Raw genomic sequence first — 17,067 nt, forward strand, 5'->3', positions numbered from 1 at the left:
TATACTACACCAATGGAGTTTTGGTTCCTTGCCACTGTCGCCTTTGTCTTGCTTAGTTGGGGACACTTAATTTCTGGCAATATTGTCAGCTTGATTGCACAGACACTATTTGAAGAGAACTTAACTGAGTTGGATGATGACATCACTGAATCAACAATGAACTGACTTTAACTGAAAAATGGACTGTTTGCTATTGTCCTTCAACATTATCGACACACTATTCTCCTGTTTGACACTGTAAAGCTGCTTTGACACAATCTGTATTATATAAAGTGCAAGGTGACTTGACTATACTGTACATACTGGCTACATTTAGTATGTGTGTAGTTTGTAAATAGTATGTGAATTGTAAAGTATGCTTACTGCATACTGCACAGTATAGGCCTACAGTACGCTGTATACTGCATACTGTATTTTTTTGCTAAAACAAAATGCAGTATGTATCAATAAATAAATTTTCAAAGAAATAAGTAAATTAATCAAATGAATGAATAGATAAAAAATTAATTAGTGAATGAAATAATTTTAGCTTCTGGCATCTAGTCACCACCTCAAAAATAAATATGGTTATTTTGCATTTTTAACAAGCAATTTTAAGTTAAAATGGCTGAAAAAACAAAAATGGCTGCTATTACTGTACTTCCATATTCATAAAATGAAAAATAATGGAATCTTAAAGAGAACACAATGATATGGAAGCCTGTTTAAAAATATATAGTTTATCTCTCACAATTCTGACTTCTTTTTCAGAAATGCGCAATTTAAACTCTCATTTCTGAGGCGGGAAAAAAAGTCAGAACCATAGACTGGCCAGAACTGACCCTTTGCAAAGACCCACCCCCTTTGTTACTGTTGCTACCAGGTTGCTACGTCTGACAAGCCATGGAGCTCTCACACCACACATCACGTTCTCACGCAGTTAAAAATACATCGCGGAGCAAAGAGGACACAAAATGTGCCAACAGACAAAACAGAGCAGGTCACTTTTGGTATGAAACAAAGTCCCAGCTTTCGAATTTTGTCATTTCTTAAGAAATTCAAACAATAAATACCATTTTGTGGCTCTTTAATGTGTCTGTCGCTGTAGCGCCCCGATTATCTCTTCCTCTTTACTAGTTGTATGAAAAAATAAACTTGAATGAACATTAGAAGGTATCTTGTTTCAACCATGGAAAGACGTCAATACACACCATTTTTCAAGTTCAAGTCCACTGATGTTAAAAGTGCAATAGGTGATTGTCTTCAGAAACATTTTTTGTTATGCTGGTTGAAAGTCTCTTCACATCCCGATAGCAATCATTAAGTGGTCTAAATTTATTTATATGTATTTATTTATTCTGTGGAAGGCGTAGGACTAAGAAATGTTCGTCCAATCAAAATGTAACATTATGATAGGCTTTCCTACCTGCCTGTCAACATATGTATTTGCATACCTCTGCGCACCCTGTTCGCGCAGACAAGATACGTCATCAGCGCCTTCACGTGCGCTGTGCAGACAGAGCGAGATTGGCAGGCAAACAACAACAAACTGACCTTCCTTCCTTCTTTGGTATTGTAGTACTGATACTAACTGTACTACTACAAAGTTTTCTCACTGGTGAATGACTCATGATGTATTGTAGTAATCAGGGATGGGCAGTATTTCAGATACATGTGTTTAAAATACATATTTGAAATACAAAATACTTTTTTGTCCTACTGCACCTTCAATTAACTCTCCTGTCTGGTTTGTTTGTCGGACAAGCAGATTCGGCGTTATGATTTGGTATAGTATAATTATGGTATAATTCTGAGATGTAAACTCAGAATTCAGAGAAAAAAAGTCAGAATTACGAAAATAAAAGTCATTCTGAACTTAATTACATGTTTCAGTCATCTACTGCATTCATTTCAAGTAATACATGAAACTGTCTAAGCTTTCAGATTTGCCATTGTTTTAGCATTGCTCAACTTTACAACATCCCATAACAAAAAAAAAAAGTGTTTATCCTGCACCATTGCGAAGTCTTCACAAATATAACATCATTCTAAAAACATTTATTCCATAAATATTTTTTATTCTGTTTATAATGTAGTGTTTAATGTTTGCAAACAAAGTCTGCTTTAGGTTTTATTGGGAAAACAATGAAAATGTTCCAGCTACAGAGCCTTTTTTTCCCCCTTCAATTTATTAATATTCCAGGATATTAAGTTTTGAACATCCTTTTATGGTTATGATTTCGTAAATCTGTAGGTGTGAGAAATATGGCTCAGAAGACAAGATATTTATATAGACCCCTGTATGTTGCCTAGTTCAATTTTATCATGTTATCTTTCCACTTTAATACCCCAGCATGCCTCACTGCTGACCGGACAAACGTGACCTTTCATGCCTCAGTGTGACACTGTGTGGTTAGACAGAAACTCAGGGTCAAAGAACACAACAAATAACATGACTAACATGATTAACATGACTAGATTTGAGCTCAATTTAGCAGGCCTGCTTTAGTAACAAGGACTTCCTGAGTTGAAGGTTTGTGTTAATACTAGGACCAACTGTACTAAATTGTGGCTTGAACGAGACCATAGTGAGCAGAAGCAGGGCTGATCCGCAGGTAATCATTCCTGCAACAAACATCTCACACATCTCGCTTTTAAAATAAAGCAGATGGATAAAATTAGTGGTGAGTCTATACTTGCTCCACAATTTCTACACTTTTCTAAAGCGGCATATTGATTTTTCCACCTGCCTTTTCATTTTGTCCACCCACTCATCATATAAAATCTAAGTGAAGTCATAAATGACAGTCACTGATTATTTAATAGTAAGGATGAACACTATAATAGTAATAGCACTGAAATGCATTTATTTATTTAATTCCATTTAAGATGCTGACGAGGCGTAGACGGCACGTTCAGGCATACGAACGAGTGAGCTGCAAACGCAGACGTCATGTTAGACAGATGCAGACGTAGACGCAGATGTCACATTCAGTGAGTGCAGGAAGCAAAGTGCTATTTTTGGTCTTTTTTGAATGCCATATTGACAGCTGTACTGGGCAACACTGGTAAAATGACGCTACCCTCTATGCTGTGCTCACATGCTATGATAATAACAGCTTTGTAGGACTATACATTTGTATAATTCAGTTAAATCTGATTCTGGTGCATGGAACTGAATAAAAAGAATATATTGATATTTAATATTCATATTTTATTGTTTTACTTTCAATTAAAGTGTATTATTGGCTTGTATTTTTAAAATTCAGTATAATTAAAATTGAGTTAAATTAAAAAGTCTTACAATATTATTTTATATAATTTAATAAAATAATAAATTATAATTAAAAAGCATTTTTGGTTTCGGTTTTCAGCCAAGTGCATCCAGAATTTTCGGTTACGGCCCAGAATTTTCATTACGGTGCATCCCTATTAAATATATATAGAATTAAAGGGGTCATATGATGCTATTTTAAAGATCATTATTTGGTGTATTTGGTGTAACAGAATATGTTGACATGCTTTAATGCTCAAAAAACACATTATTTTTAAAATACTGTACATTATTGTAGGTCCTCTATGCCCCGCCTCATCGCATCATATGACCCCTTTAAGTGAACGCATACACACACTTTGGGTCTTATTCACTGCCAGTGTTATTTTAGTATCATTGAGATACTACTGTAGTTTTTATTAATATTTTTTTAATCATTTACTCTCTTTCATTTTAGGTTAAACTAACCCTTTAGTACTGTAAAGTTTGTATAGCTAATAGTGTTAGAATAAAGCTACAAGAATGTTAAAAATATACACAGGCTAAATGAGTTTAAAGATTGCTTTCTAATGTTCTATGGGGGTATGTCATCCTATTTAGAAATATAGAGAATTTAGAAATATATAATGCTCCTATTGGGAACTATGTGTCCAAAACAATCTAGTTTTGTTTTGTACTACATTGAAACTCTTCAAGAAAAGTCCCTTTAGGATTGGTTCCAAATTATCATAGAATTTACAACAGGCATCCTTGGCTAGATCTTTTCAAAAGGGTCTCAGAGTGTCAGTTTATTGTAAATGGGAAACTAACAGTGCATAAAAAAGACTGTGTTGATGGTTGGGCTGTTTATGGTGGCATTGAGCCACTAATCCATTATGACAGTGTGCCGGTGGCGGGACAGGAATGTGCACATAAAAAACAGCCTGGACAGGGATATTTCCAGCTTGTCCTTCTGACAGCTAAACATGCTAAATTAATTTGTGAATAGTATTATCATGCTCTCAGAATCACATGATACTACAACAACAAGTTGTTTCCTCAGACAGCAATTAGACACTCATTTATCATCAATAATGCATCATATGTTTTTGTACCATGATTAACATTCATCACACAGGCAGTGTCCAGAGTGAGTCCGGATACTCAGAAAAGGAAAGAGTGGGATGTTATGTGTCCCTCAATGACTAAAGTGTTTAGCCTGATGTCAAAGGGAAAGCCCTATGTGTATGTTCATATACATACGTGTAGAGTCTGGAATATCTCCAGTTTTCTCTTTACACTATAACTCAGTTGCTCAAACATTCAGAGTGAGGTCAAACAGAATCTATACACACAGAGAGGCTTTCAAAGAACTAGTCTCTATTCTCTTGTACTGAATGCCCCAAAAATAACCCCGTTCTGAGAATATCCTTTTGCTAATTCTATCAGCATGGTTACAGAGAGTCGCCCCACTGCCACATCCACTGGAGACTTCACAACACTGACGTTTGCATGGATTCTTCCCACTGACACACACACACACACAACCAGATACTGATGTCTACAACAAGACTGACACTGTATAAAGACACCGGGGCTAGTTGTCACATGAAGAAGGACTATATGTCATGTCAGTAAGTTAGGATTTAGGTCAAATGTCTAATGTGTGTGTGTGTTTAATTTCATGTTGATTTGATTTGTTGTTGTTTACATTCATCACTACAAGTTTACCCAACTCTGATGACTTCTGCTTCTGAAATTTGAAAAGGATCCATTGCATAAATTGCATTTTTACTGTTTCGTGAATTGTTTTTAATTTCCTGTTAAACAATTAAACAAAATCGCACAATCAAAATTCCTGTATTTCTGAATAGCAGCGTGTCAAGGATGAATGCGGCATTGTTTTTATACAACATTTTAACATACTAGAAGTTAGATTGAATAACTTACATTTTTTTTAGACACACTATTTCCGGTTATTTGTGTGTTTTTTGCTGCGCCAGCTCAAAAAAAGTTTCATACAAATCCGAATCTGAATCGTACGCGTCTCCGATCAACACGCAGTAGTGGTATTTTGTTCCTGAATCATTTTGAATGAATCGGTTGAATGATTCAATAACTCACTCATAATAAATTCACTTTTTCGCTGGTGAATGAACCACTGTTTTGTCTCCACCTACTGGCGCATCATGTTGAAAAAAATAAAAAATAAAACGCCACAAATATGATGATATACTGTAGAAGCGTATGTGGCTTTGAAAAATAAAACTACATTTTAAAATTAATTGCATCTTTCCTGGACCATAACCATGGAAATTAGCTTTTTTGTAGTCAATATTTCAAGTGAAACATCAAACTGAGAGAGCATTACATGTGACAACTAGCCCCGGTCTTCTGCATCTATAAATTCTTATTCAATGTCATGGTTCATCATTATATTTTAAAAACGACATTTTCCCCCTATAAAACTGCCAATTTTATTGTAAATTGTTCCCTGATGGATTAAACACCAGAATTAGCTTCCGTCCCGTAGAATTCATAAACAAGCCAAAGAGGATTTTGGTGAGCTAAATTTACGATTGTAGGCCTACTGGGCTTTTGGTTATGGCTTTATCATCTGTAAACCCATCACAGTTGGTGGAGCTTCAAAGATTATGGAAAACAAATACAAAATCCAGAGCTGTGCTAAAAGATGTGAAATATACGATTTACCTGTCAAAGTAAATGTACGTTTTACAGTGGGCTACAATCTGACAATGTGATCTGCCAAGCAGACCTTTAGGGAAGAAAGCAATCCATCATACTCACTAGAACATAAGCAAGGGAAATAGTGGATGTCATATCATATTTGACACTTTCATTGTACAAAGTCACCATTTCTGGTAATGCAAGCAGATAAGGTTGAAAACGATCTGCAACTGGCACTTCAGATAACATCAAATTGTCAAGAACCGCTGAACTGGGAATGAATCATCCTGTTTTCTGAACTGAATCAACTGATTCATTGAGAAGATTAGACTCAAGAGAAGGACTGGGCTGTGGTGGCAGTTGATTATGATGCAATGCAGGCTTAGTTCATTGTTAATTCTTGATATCAGTTTTTAAAGGATGTTGTGCAAATGTTTCTGTTATATTCAGGGAAGAGTGTATTTTCAATTTATGAGTTTGTTTGTGTAATGTCACGAATTGTTAGTGTTTGAATCGTTAATGTTAGTTAGTACTGATGAGAACCTTGTTTGTTTTAATAGCTTAAGGGTGAAGTGCATGATGTTCAGCTAAACAAATAAAAATCTGTTTGTGCAAAAGCTGAGCATCATCGTGGACCCAAGACTTGCACAGTACAATGAACCAGTTGTTGTTTTTATTGATATTAAGAATTAGCTTTATTTTTAATTTTACAGTTCTTATTTTAATTGTGCATTAATTTTATAGTAGCTTTATATTATTTTGTCATTATTTTTTAGCTTTAATTAATTTTATTTTAGTTATAGTTCAGGTTTAGTTTTTTATTTACATTTTAGTGCTTCAACATAAATTTATTTAATTTAGCTAACAATTATATCAATGTACAGTACCAATATATCACTGTGAAACATACGTTTTGAGATTATTGCAAAATGTTGGCAATTTAAAACGTTAATTTACTGCATTTAAAAATATATATGTCAACTAATTTGAACAAATTATCTGACCATCAGGCTATGCAAAATGGATTGTTTCTTTCATGCTCAGTATATTAAATTAAAATTAAATCTAAAGATCCATGTAATGTCATAATAATGCTTCTAAACTATTACCCACTTTTCTCAGCAAATATTGATATGCTCTAATACAATTAATTAATCAGCATATCATGTAATTCTATTAAAATGCCTAATGCTAGACAAGATAAATCAAACAAGCCACTCCAAAAACTGTTGCTTAATTAGTATTTTCTAATCTCGGGCCTATGATTACTCAGAGGTGGAAGGGTTAAGACTATATTTGATTGAGCTAGACTCTCCCATCAATTATGATTATCAGAGTTACTGCTCCTCTGGAAGACAACCATGTTTTCTTTGCAATTGAGATGGAGCTGCAGCCAATCAGAGAGTGGCTGCTGACCCTGTGGTGGACGGGAGTACAGCTGTGCAGCGAGAATGTGGTTCCTCTCTAAACAAACAAACTGTGGCTAATGCTCAGGGCCGAGGAACATCCAGAAGGCCGAGTGGATAGAATACAGTTTTTTCCTTTTTGTAAACGGTTAAGATTAAAAGATTAAGACTCAGTTTTCAGTTTATACCAAATATTTTGCCAGGTAGCCAAAAAATGTGCTTCATGTGGTCTAAACATGCAGATTAAATGAATTTATTGAAGGATGGAAATAAAGTGGTAGAGGGGCCGACAGTTATCTTATAAGGATGGCAGCTTGAAGCAACTGTTTTGACATTTTGCTATTGTCAAAGTGATTTCTGCAACTTAATGAAACAGGATGGATGTTTTAGAGTGACACAAACCATCTAATATCACAAAACATAATAGGATTTATCAGATCCATTGCTAATACTTGCTATGTTTGTTCTGTTGACTTCCCTCCAAACTGATGTCACTTCCTGGAGGATGATGTCATTAGGAACTGGCTTTTGTTATTTGAAGGGGTAGTATAAAAAAAAAAAAGAAAAAAAAAAGTAATAGGATGGAAAGTGACACAGGAAAAACTTTTCAATTGATCACAAATTAAAACAATATTCATTAGAAAACATGCTATGTTTGAAACATTTTGAAATGAAAAAGGCATTTCATATAAATATATAATTATAATTTTGTGTTGTATAAAATATAATTCAATAATTGATATAACAATTCATAAATAAATTGTAAATTATTTTAAATTATTAAACATAAATATAAACATTGTTTGAAAATTAGGAACATTTTGCAAGATCTGCTCAAAACAAAAGTAATAAAATTATTTATTTGTATTTATAATTATTTTTTTGTCAGTTTAGTTCCAGTATAATTAAATGATCCTTAAGCTATTTATTTGAAGGTTTAACGATTTTGAATTCAAAATTTTCAATGTGGTCTCATACTTTTTAACCAAACTGTACAGTATATGACATAAAAATGTACTGCAGAACTGGGATTACTCTTTTTAGATAGATAATGGGTAAGATAGGTAATACATAGGTATTGGAAAGTCCTTTACAGATTTATTATTGATGTGCAGCCATGGAAACGCATGAGTTCTAGAATGTAAGAAAAAGTAAGAGTCCCATCTGTAGCATCTCTTGTATGAGCATCAGTTTTATTCCATATAATGGATTATTGCAATTGTGTAATGTGTCGTTGGAAATTCTGGCTGAATCTGCCCAAACGGAAATTTTATATGAAAGTCCTTCACATCAGCAAGAAAAAAAATTAGAAGTGTAAGAAGACACTGTAAAGAACAGAACTGTAACTCGGCACAAGGAAAAGCACAACAGATGGTCCATTACTTGAGGGTTTTCCTTTTTTGTGCTTGTTGAGGGTTGCAACACTAATGGGTTCTCAAGTGGGGACAGGATAGGTTGAAAGCATCTATTTCCATGTGATCTCCACATTTGACCCTAAAATATTGTGCTTTTGTTATTATTAGACAGCATTTTTAAAGGAAATTGAGGAAGACAGTTTTAAAGACGTGCTGCATGCACAAGGTGGTGGGGGTAAATTGCTGCTACCAGTTAGTATGAGTTGACTCAGACAAATGCCTTTGATCAACCCAAGACAAAACCCTGTGCCTCATAAGAACAAACAGCAAACCTCAAGACTCTAATCACTCATCTGTAATCTGCACAACTCAGCTGAAGGAAGACCAATGAGCCACTGGTCTGGAATTAGATTCAGATAGTTCCAGGTGTGGGATGCAATTTGGTTTTTGAGGTTCAGCCTTACTGGAGACTTTAACTTTAACTTGAACGTATTATAGTGAAAGAATGCTTTAGTTTTGGTTTGCAATATGTTACTGTATTATATGTATTTTTTAATGTAGTCTCAAGATTTTTTACATGGTGAGCGATGCCTCATGGTACCATCACCAAAATGTCCATCTTAAAGTTGAAGTGTGCAATTTCTGTGCAGTGTAACCAACTGAAATGGCAAAAATATATATATATATATTTTTTAGCTTGTACATAAGTAGCATGATGTTGAATGTTGATGCATACACAAGAGCAAAGAATGAGAAGTGCTGACTCAAGCACCCATAAGCACATGTCTCAGGACACTTGTGAAGCAAGACAAAGAACAGAGTTTGTGTCTCTAAATCACTCTGCTTACTTAAACCATGTTTTCTTTGGTCCCTTATCATCACTGAGACAAACTCCAGGATATAAGCATGATTATGACCTAGGATTATGATATTATAGCATGATTGTGTAGTTAAATGCATGACAAAAAGTCCAATGAAGTAGAATAATGCCAATGTTCACATTGCAAAATCTATGTGATACCACATTTATCAATAGCACATGGAAGAACAAAAGTTGCTGTATCGTCTGATTAGCCAAAATGTAATAGAAAATGATCAATTATTAAGATGTTTTAGATTAACAGGCCAAAAGATGAATCACGGTTTAAAAATTTTTTTTTTTTTTGATGAAGCCCTTGTTGCTGTGCAAAAGGGAACAGTAAAAGTCAGGGACGAATGAAATCCTCTTGGCCAAGCCAAGAACACTGTGTTTTCAATTCTACAAAATGCTGTCGTTTGCTTCCATATTCCATAATTGGTCCTAACATCTTATTTTGAGTCAGGAGACTCACACTAGCTCAAACCACACACACACACACACACACACACACACACTTACAAATGCAATGCAAAACACACTTAAAGGGAGAGTTCACCCAAAAATGAAAATTCTGTCATCATTTACTCACCCTCAAGTTGTTCCAAACTTGTATGAGTTTCTTTCTTCTGTTGAGCACAAAAGAAGATATTGTGAAGAATGTTGGTAACCAAACAGTTGCTGGTAGCCATTGACTTCCATAGCATTTTTTTCCATACTATGGAAGTCAATGGCTACCAGCGACTGTTTGTTACCAACATTCTTCACAATATCTTCTTCTTTATGAAAGAAACTTAGAACAACTTGAGTTTGAGAGTAAATGATGACAAAATGTTCATTTTTGGGTGAACTATCCATTTAACATTAATCTTATCATATAAGAATACGATGAATGTCTAGTTGCTAAGACAATTTTTACTTTTAGAATTTTTATTTTAGTTACTTTTTCAAATAACATGTTATTTTTGTTTATTTACAGACAAATAGAATTGAAAACTATGGAAGCTCTAAATAGAAAAGGTAATTTTTTATTATTATTTTATATCTCACAAATGCAACTTTATTTCTTGTAATCGTGATTTTATATCTTCAAAAGTGACTTTATTTCTTATAGAGTTTAAAATATGAAAGTCACACTGAATGATATAAAATCAAAATGACAAATAAATTTGCAATTGTAAGATATTAACTAATTAGGGTGTAAAACAACAATGTAAGGTCTTTAACTCCAGCAGAATTTCGGTAATATTTCAATAATAGCTCAGTAGATACAGTGCTGGTGCCAAAGCGGCTGTGAAGTTCAGCTCTATCAGTGAGGCGGTTGTCACTCTGCAGGTTCTGGCTCCAGGGGAGATCTCCTAATGTTGACTGATGTCAGTGAAAGCAACACAAGTGACGTCCACACGTCCAGCTCTTCCCCAAGCCCCGCATCTCTCTTTGCTCTCAAAGACATTTCCCCAAGAATGATAAACACGAGCGCGATGTTTGTTTAACAAAGCGAAGCTTTCTGCTGTGATCTGAGCCAAACTCAATATACGAAACAGGCATAAATAGAGACGACATTTATAAGAGACAAGAACACACACACTTAACACATTGTGCGTATTATTCAAACTCAATATCTTGCTGTGCCACCAGACTTCTGCAGAGATCCAAAGTTCAAAGCGGACATTAAAATACTTGAATGCAATTTGAAGGCATTTGGCTTGCATTTTTACAGAAGACGCAAGTGAACTAATCGAAAATGACATTACATTCATTCCGGACTGAAAGTTATGTTACAATCAACGCAACAGTCTCCAATTCTCAGGGATCCCTAACATATTTGTGAGTCTCCCACAAGGGTACGACTTTTATTTCGAGCTCTTAGAGAACATTCTGCGCTGAGTGAGCGTTTGATGTGTACGGCTCAGATTTGGCACGTTGATAGCAGAAGTAATCAGCAGTTCAGCCCTCACTCCACTCCCAAGGAAGTCCTGCAACCGTGGCGTTTTACAGGCTCATTAAAGACAGTGCCGAGACATCGTAAACTCAGCAGGCTTCGCGGTTTCCCAGTCTGTGCTCTGCTTCGTCTATCTCTCTCAATTCTCCACTGAGGAATGATATGCACAATAGGCCAAAGAACAAAAAACTATTAGCCGAGACGCTGGAGGCTTGATAATGTGATGGTGCATTAGAAGAAACAGCACATATTAAAACCAGTCACATGCTGAGAAATTTTACGGTCTTCTTTTAGTATTTACTTTCTAACTTTCATTTTCTAAGTGGCTCTTCTGCAAAGTAATAATTGAGCTACCTTTGCTCAAACAGTTTAAAGTAGGCCTACATTTGGCTCTAAATTTTGTTTTTACAGCGTCCTTGGAAAAGAGCATTGATTGCCGAGTGATTAATGCATAGCTGTTACAAAATTGCAGGTCTTGTTTCAGTTATGAGGCCTGCTGACTATTGGCATTGTGCTGCATTGCCAATAATTAGGCAAGCATAACTATTATTATTGCTCAAACTTAGGGTTAGGGATTTGAACAAACCTCTAACGATAAGTATTAAACTTTTGTGAGTACTTGTCCTGAACAATTTGCGCTACAGACGTGAATCATACCTCAAACCATGCGGCTTATTGAGGAGAGTTGGGATTTAGGCATTTGATTTAAGCATAAAAATAGATATAGTCTTAAGATCATGCTTCCACACTTAGTCCAAACTTTTAACTGGTTTTGTATTGCAAAAAAAATAAAATATAAATAAACAAATTAATTAATTAATTAATAATACATTATAGTTAGTACATTATATGTTGTGTCACTTAATATTTTTGTGAAAACCATGATGCATTTTATTTTCAGGATTCTTAATTTTTTATTTTTATTTTTTATTTTTTTGTAATATTCTAGTAGTCTTTACTGTCACTTTTGATAAATTTTGATGCATCCTTGATGAATAAAAGTACTAATTTCGGTAATATATTTATTTTTTATTTTATATTTATTTTAGCAAGTAGAATACGTGGTGTTATGTTGATGAATTAATTAATAGTTTTGAATGAATCGGTTAATGAATGATTCAAAGAATCACTGATAAATGCAGTCACTTGTAGCCACCACATGGTATAATGATTTAACATGCAGAAACATGTCAATGCAAAATCCCCACCACTAATGCATGCATAATAAAATAGTGCAGTTTTTTTTTTTTTGCTGTTAAATAATGATGTTTTTACAACTTCACATTAACAATTGCTTCTTTTCCTCAGCTCCAATGTGTTTTTTCTTTACCAATCAGAGCATTAAGCCAAAAAGCCCATGAATAGAAGCTGAGAAGGTTCAATTCAGAATTCAGCTTTTTGGCTGAATGCTCTGAAGGTTCTTTTCTAGTCATTTTCTTGTTATTCAGCATCCAGTGAGGCTCCCACTCAAAAGGGTCTGGGGCTTTGCCATATCTCAAGCTGCTCTAAATGGGACGTACAATCGCTAATCCCTTGGCCTTTGAAGAACTCTTTTCCAGGGAGATCTTTGGTCCACGGCTATTACACAAAAAAATAAGCAAAGACTTCAAATGGCTCCTCATGCTTTCCATACACTCCTATACTCCATATACCACCCTCATCCCCTCCCCTCTCTTTCCTGTTAATGGAGTCAGATCCATGGCATGTCTCCCATTGCTTGTGAATGCAGTTATCAGGTAAGGGGTGAGCAGCAGGAACAATCTAAGAGGGCATATCTGTTTAGTTTCAGTGATTTGCCAATAAACTAAACACTCCTCCTCCATAAACATTTTGCCCAATTATACAGCCAGATCAACACATGTACCAGGCCCTCAAAGGATTTTAATTATCTTACAGAATACCTAACATTCAAGTCAGCACATTCAGCCTGTTGCTTGTTAGCATTTTAAAACAATGATATATATATGATATGTATTATATAAGCAGTTTTTATGTATTATTTATATATATATATAAATTTATATTATTTTACAATATATTTGTATTTACAATATATTTATATGTAGACATATGTAAACTCTACATACAATTAGATTAGATTATAGTTATGTTTATATATTATAGTTGTGTAAATATAGTTTATATATTTATAAATGTATATACTTTAGGTTTTTAATATTAAATATTTATATTTAAGCTATGTACATTTTTATTTTACATTTAAGTTGTATACAGTGGAGTTGAAAAGTCTTCTATTTTTCTAACTGAATACTTTTTACTATTACAAATGATCAGCAAAAAAAAAAAAAATTACAGAAATAATGCAGAATTTCAAAATATCTTCATATGATATCGAAACTTTCATAATTTTCTACACTGTTCTGCCTACTGTCTGCTAAAAAAAAGTGGTCTCTGAATTCTGGACTTTACTATGTGTATCTTTGAGAACAAATTTGGTTATCATTTTTATATTTGCATCGAGAGTGAATTAAATGAGCGATTTATTGTGTTTATAGGCCTGTTTGTAAGTATCTCATGCTCCTTGTCATTTACCACCAATTTAATTCATAAAGGCATGAATGCAATGAGAGCAGCAAGTGTTTATAATTTAACAACTCTTATCGCAATCTGACCTCTTCTTAAACAGAGTCAAGGGTCGCGTCTCTTTCCTGTCGAGGTGCAAGCTGTCTCCCTTTGAGCCGTATTGATTGTCAACTTGGGTGGTGCACTGAATACATAAAGACAGACGCAAAACATGCACACACATGGCAAACTTTCACTCTACACCGTGGCACTTCATCTATTCATTAGCTCAATTTCACCAAGCTACGTTCCCTTGAAGTGCCAATCAAAACTTGCATTCTTCACATTTGAATGGAGTAATAAATCACTCTGCAGTCACTTATGCAGATCAAAATGCTTCTCTGGTTTTGTCATCTGGCTCCTGTTTAATTGCCACTTCTGTATTATTGCCGAAATGAGTGTTTCATCTATTTATTCAGATGTGAAAGTTCTTGCAAGCTCACTTTGATGTCTGAAACGGTGCTTAGTCAATGCACTTAGCTGAAGTTGCAAATAGAGTCCTGTTAATGGAAATCACACATGACAGTTCCAAAAGCATTGGAGGTCTTGTAATCAGTCAAATGGCTCAGTCGCTTTTCAACAGGTCGTGTTTTTGGAAACCATGCTTTCCATTCTATTTTGATAAATGTATTTGCATCGCTGAGCTTCTCAAACCAGCTCAGCCAACATCTACATCTGGCCATTTGGCCAGCATCTGCACCCAAACAGTTCACCCATCTGAATATAAATGGGCTGCAGGTCTGAAGTAGGGGTGTAAACATTTGCTCTGACCAGTATTCAGTTTGATTATGATAATTTGTTAAATGATGCAATGCATCATAAAATCTGAAGTTTGGTCATTATTTTAATTGTTTTACTATGCTGAAGACCCACATTCAACTACAGGGACAATTTACTTTTACATTTTTATTTAGACAATTAACTTTTCATTTAACACAATATAAGCTAATAATTGTATTTTGGATAAAAAAAATGAATGCAGAATACATTGCATATTGTTATAGTAATTATAATCGATAATTAAATTCTGATGCACTGAATTTCCTTGTCAGATCACAATGCACCAGTGCAGTTTTTAGGCTGCCTTCAAGTCCTCCTGGTAAGTTCTTAAATTATGAGTTTAAAAGTCATAATTAGTGTTCAAGGTCTGAAAATGTTTAGAATATCGGTCAACGTCATATTTATTTTTCCCTCTTTCTCAAAGACAAAGCATTTTGGATGCTACTGCACCAAAAGATGTGCATTAGGTGAGTAATTCTAGTGTGTACATGGGAGAATGATGGGAAGTGTAGTTTTGTTGCACAAGCCTGTCGCCTCATAAACCAGCTAAATGGGTAGTATTTTCTGACAAGCTTTTCCACTATTTTTCATCATTGGTACACTAAATTGTGTACAAACTAAATCCCACCATCAACATTAACAAATGTTGGGAAGTGTGAACAGAATGATGGGAAGTGAAGTTGCACAAGCCTGTCACATCTTAAAACGGCTAGTATTTGCTGGAAAGCGTTTCCACTATTTTTCATCATCAGTATGCTTAAATTGCATAAAATTGCACCATCAACATTAACAGTTTAAACGTAATAACAATAAATACCAATTGCTTCTGCCACAATTTTTTTAAACTAGCATTCCTCACTTGGAAAGTTGAAAATTCCCGACATGACTTGGAGCCAGCATTACACCTCTACTTAAATACTGCCAGGTTTGAGGAAGTGAAAGACGTAATGATGGCAGTCACCTGTGTCTCGTTATGAGATCATTCTCACCTTCTGCAGCCACTGCGTGTTGTTTTCCATGGCCGACTCCAGATGCTGCAGCTTCTGATTGGACCACTCGGCATCGGCCGGTGGGGAGTCCCGCTGAACCACGTTGGTCCCGCTCATCTGGTCCGCTCCACCCTGACAGCTCTCCATCTCCGGCAGGATGAAGGTGTAGCTGCACTGGCCGTGCTGCACGCGGTGAAGCTTCCTCCGCCTCTCGCCTCCCCCGCGTCTCCCTTGACCGTTCCCGTTTCCGGAACTCACCAGGCCAACGGACGCCAGCAGCAGTGCCAATTGCCAACCGCTTCTGGCAAACCTCATGGCAGCGGGAGCAAAAGCAAAGGCCACCTGCGATCAAGCCAAGGTGCCAACTCAGTAGTTCAAACTCTTTTGATGGAGGAACACATGGCTGGAAGGAGATGAAGAGGCTTTTTGGACTCTTTTCTTTTTACAGTTGGATTGCAGGACCTCTGATGCTGGAGAAGTTCCTGGTTTTCACGAGGCTCCCCTGAAGAAATGGGCACAGGCACTAAGGCACTGAGCCTTGAGTAACCACAACACACTCTCACAGACAGATAAGAAGGCTAAGAAAGAATTCAAGGAGAAGCGGAGACAGCTCTTCTAAATGAGTCTCCCAAGCAGTAGGCTCTTAATATGAGAGAAAAGTAAACAAAAGAGGAGAACTTTCCTTCCTATCCCAGAGCGGTGTGTGAAATGACCGGAGTGAGAGAGTTCTGCCCTCTTATCTGGAAGCGAGGGAGTGTGTGGAGGAGCGGGGGGAGGCTGAGGGAGGTCTATTAACACACGTTCTGTCTCTCGTCTCCTCTGCAGCATTTCCTCACCCCCGAAGCCTGGAGGATAGAGAGTTTCTTCTCCCCGTCCAAGGCTGTTCTGAAATTGATTATGGGTCAGATTTTGCACATTAATGAAAAATTATCCACATAATTCTCTCTTAGGAAATAAAAGGGTTGTGCACCACTGAGAAATGGACTGAGAATGCCTTTTAAATTCTAATTCCATTTCAGAATTTGATTTGAAGTAAAAAATTAAAGAAATTAATTTACAGTAACTGTCATTTTAACAAGATACGCACAGATTGTATGGACAAAAACTTAGAACGATAGATAGAACGATAGAACGACAGATATATAGATAGAACGATAGAACGATAGATAGATAGATAGATAGATAGATAGATAGATAGATAGATTGATAGATAGATAGATAGATAGAACAACCGAA

General features: G+C 35.5%; 1 protein-coding gene across 1 annotated transcript in view; it reads right to left on the bottom strand.

Annotated features, from left to right (window-relative positions):
• LOC107708047 (angiopoietin-4-like) overlaps nucleotides 1-16,517 on the bottom strand; it is a 38,598-nt gene extending 22,081 nt beyond the window's left edge. The window contains exon 1 of the mRNA XM_016512195.1: nucleotides 15,832-16,517. Within this exon, the coding sequence (XP_016367681.1) occupies nucleotides 15,832-16,146 (315 nt within the window). The 5' untranslated portion in view covers nucleotides 16,147-16,517. The remainder of the gene's footprint in view (nucleotides 1-15,831) is intronic.
• Nucleotides 16,518-17,067: the final 550 nt, after the last annotated feature.

This window comes from Sinocyclocheilus rhinocerous, unplaced genomic scaffold, assembly GCF_001515625.1.
Source record: "Sinocyclocheilus rhinocerous isolate Xijiao unplaced genomic scaffold, SAMN03320098_v1.1 scaffold113, whole genome shotgun sequence".
Lineage (NCBI taxonomy): Eukaryota > Metazoa > Chordata > Actinopteri > Cypriniformes > Cyprinidae > Sinocyclocheilus > Sinocyclocheilus rhinocerous.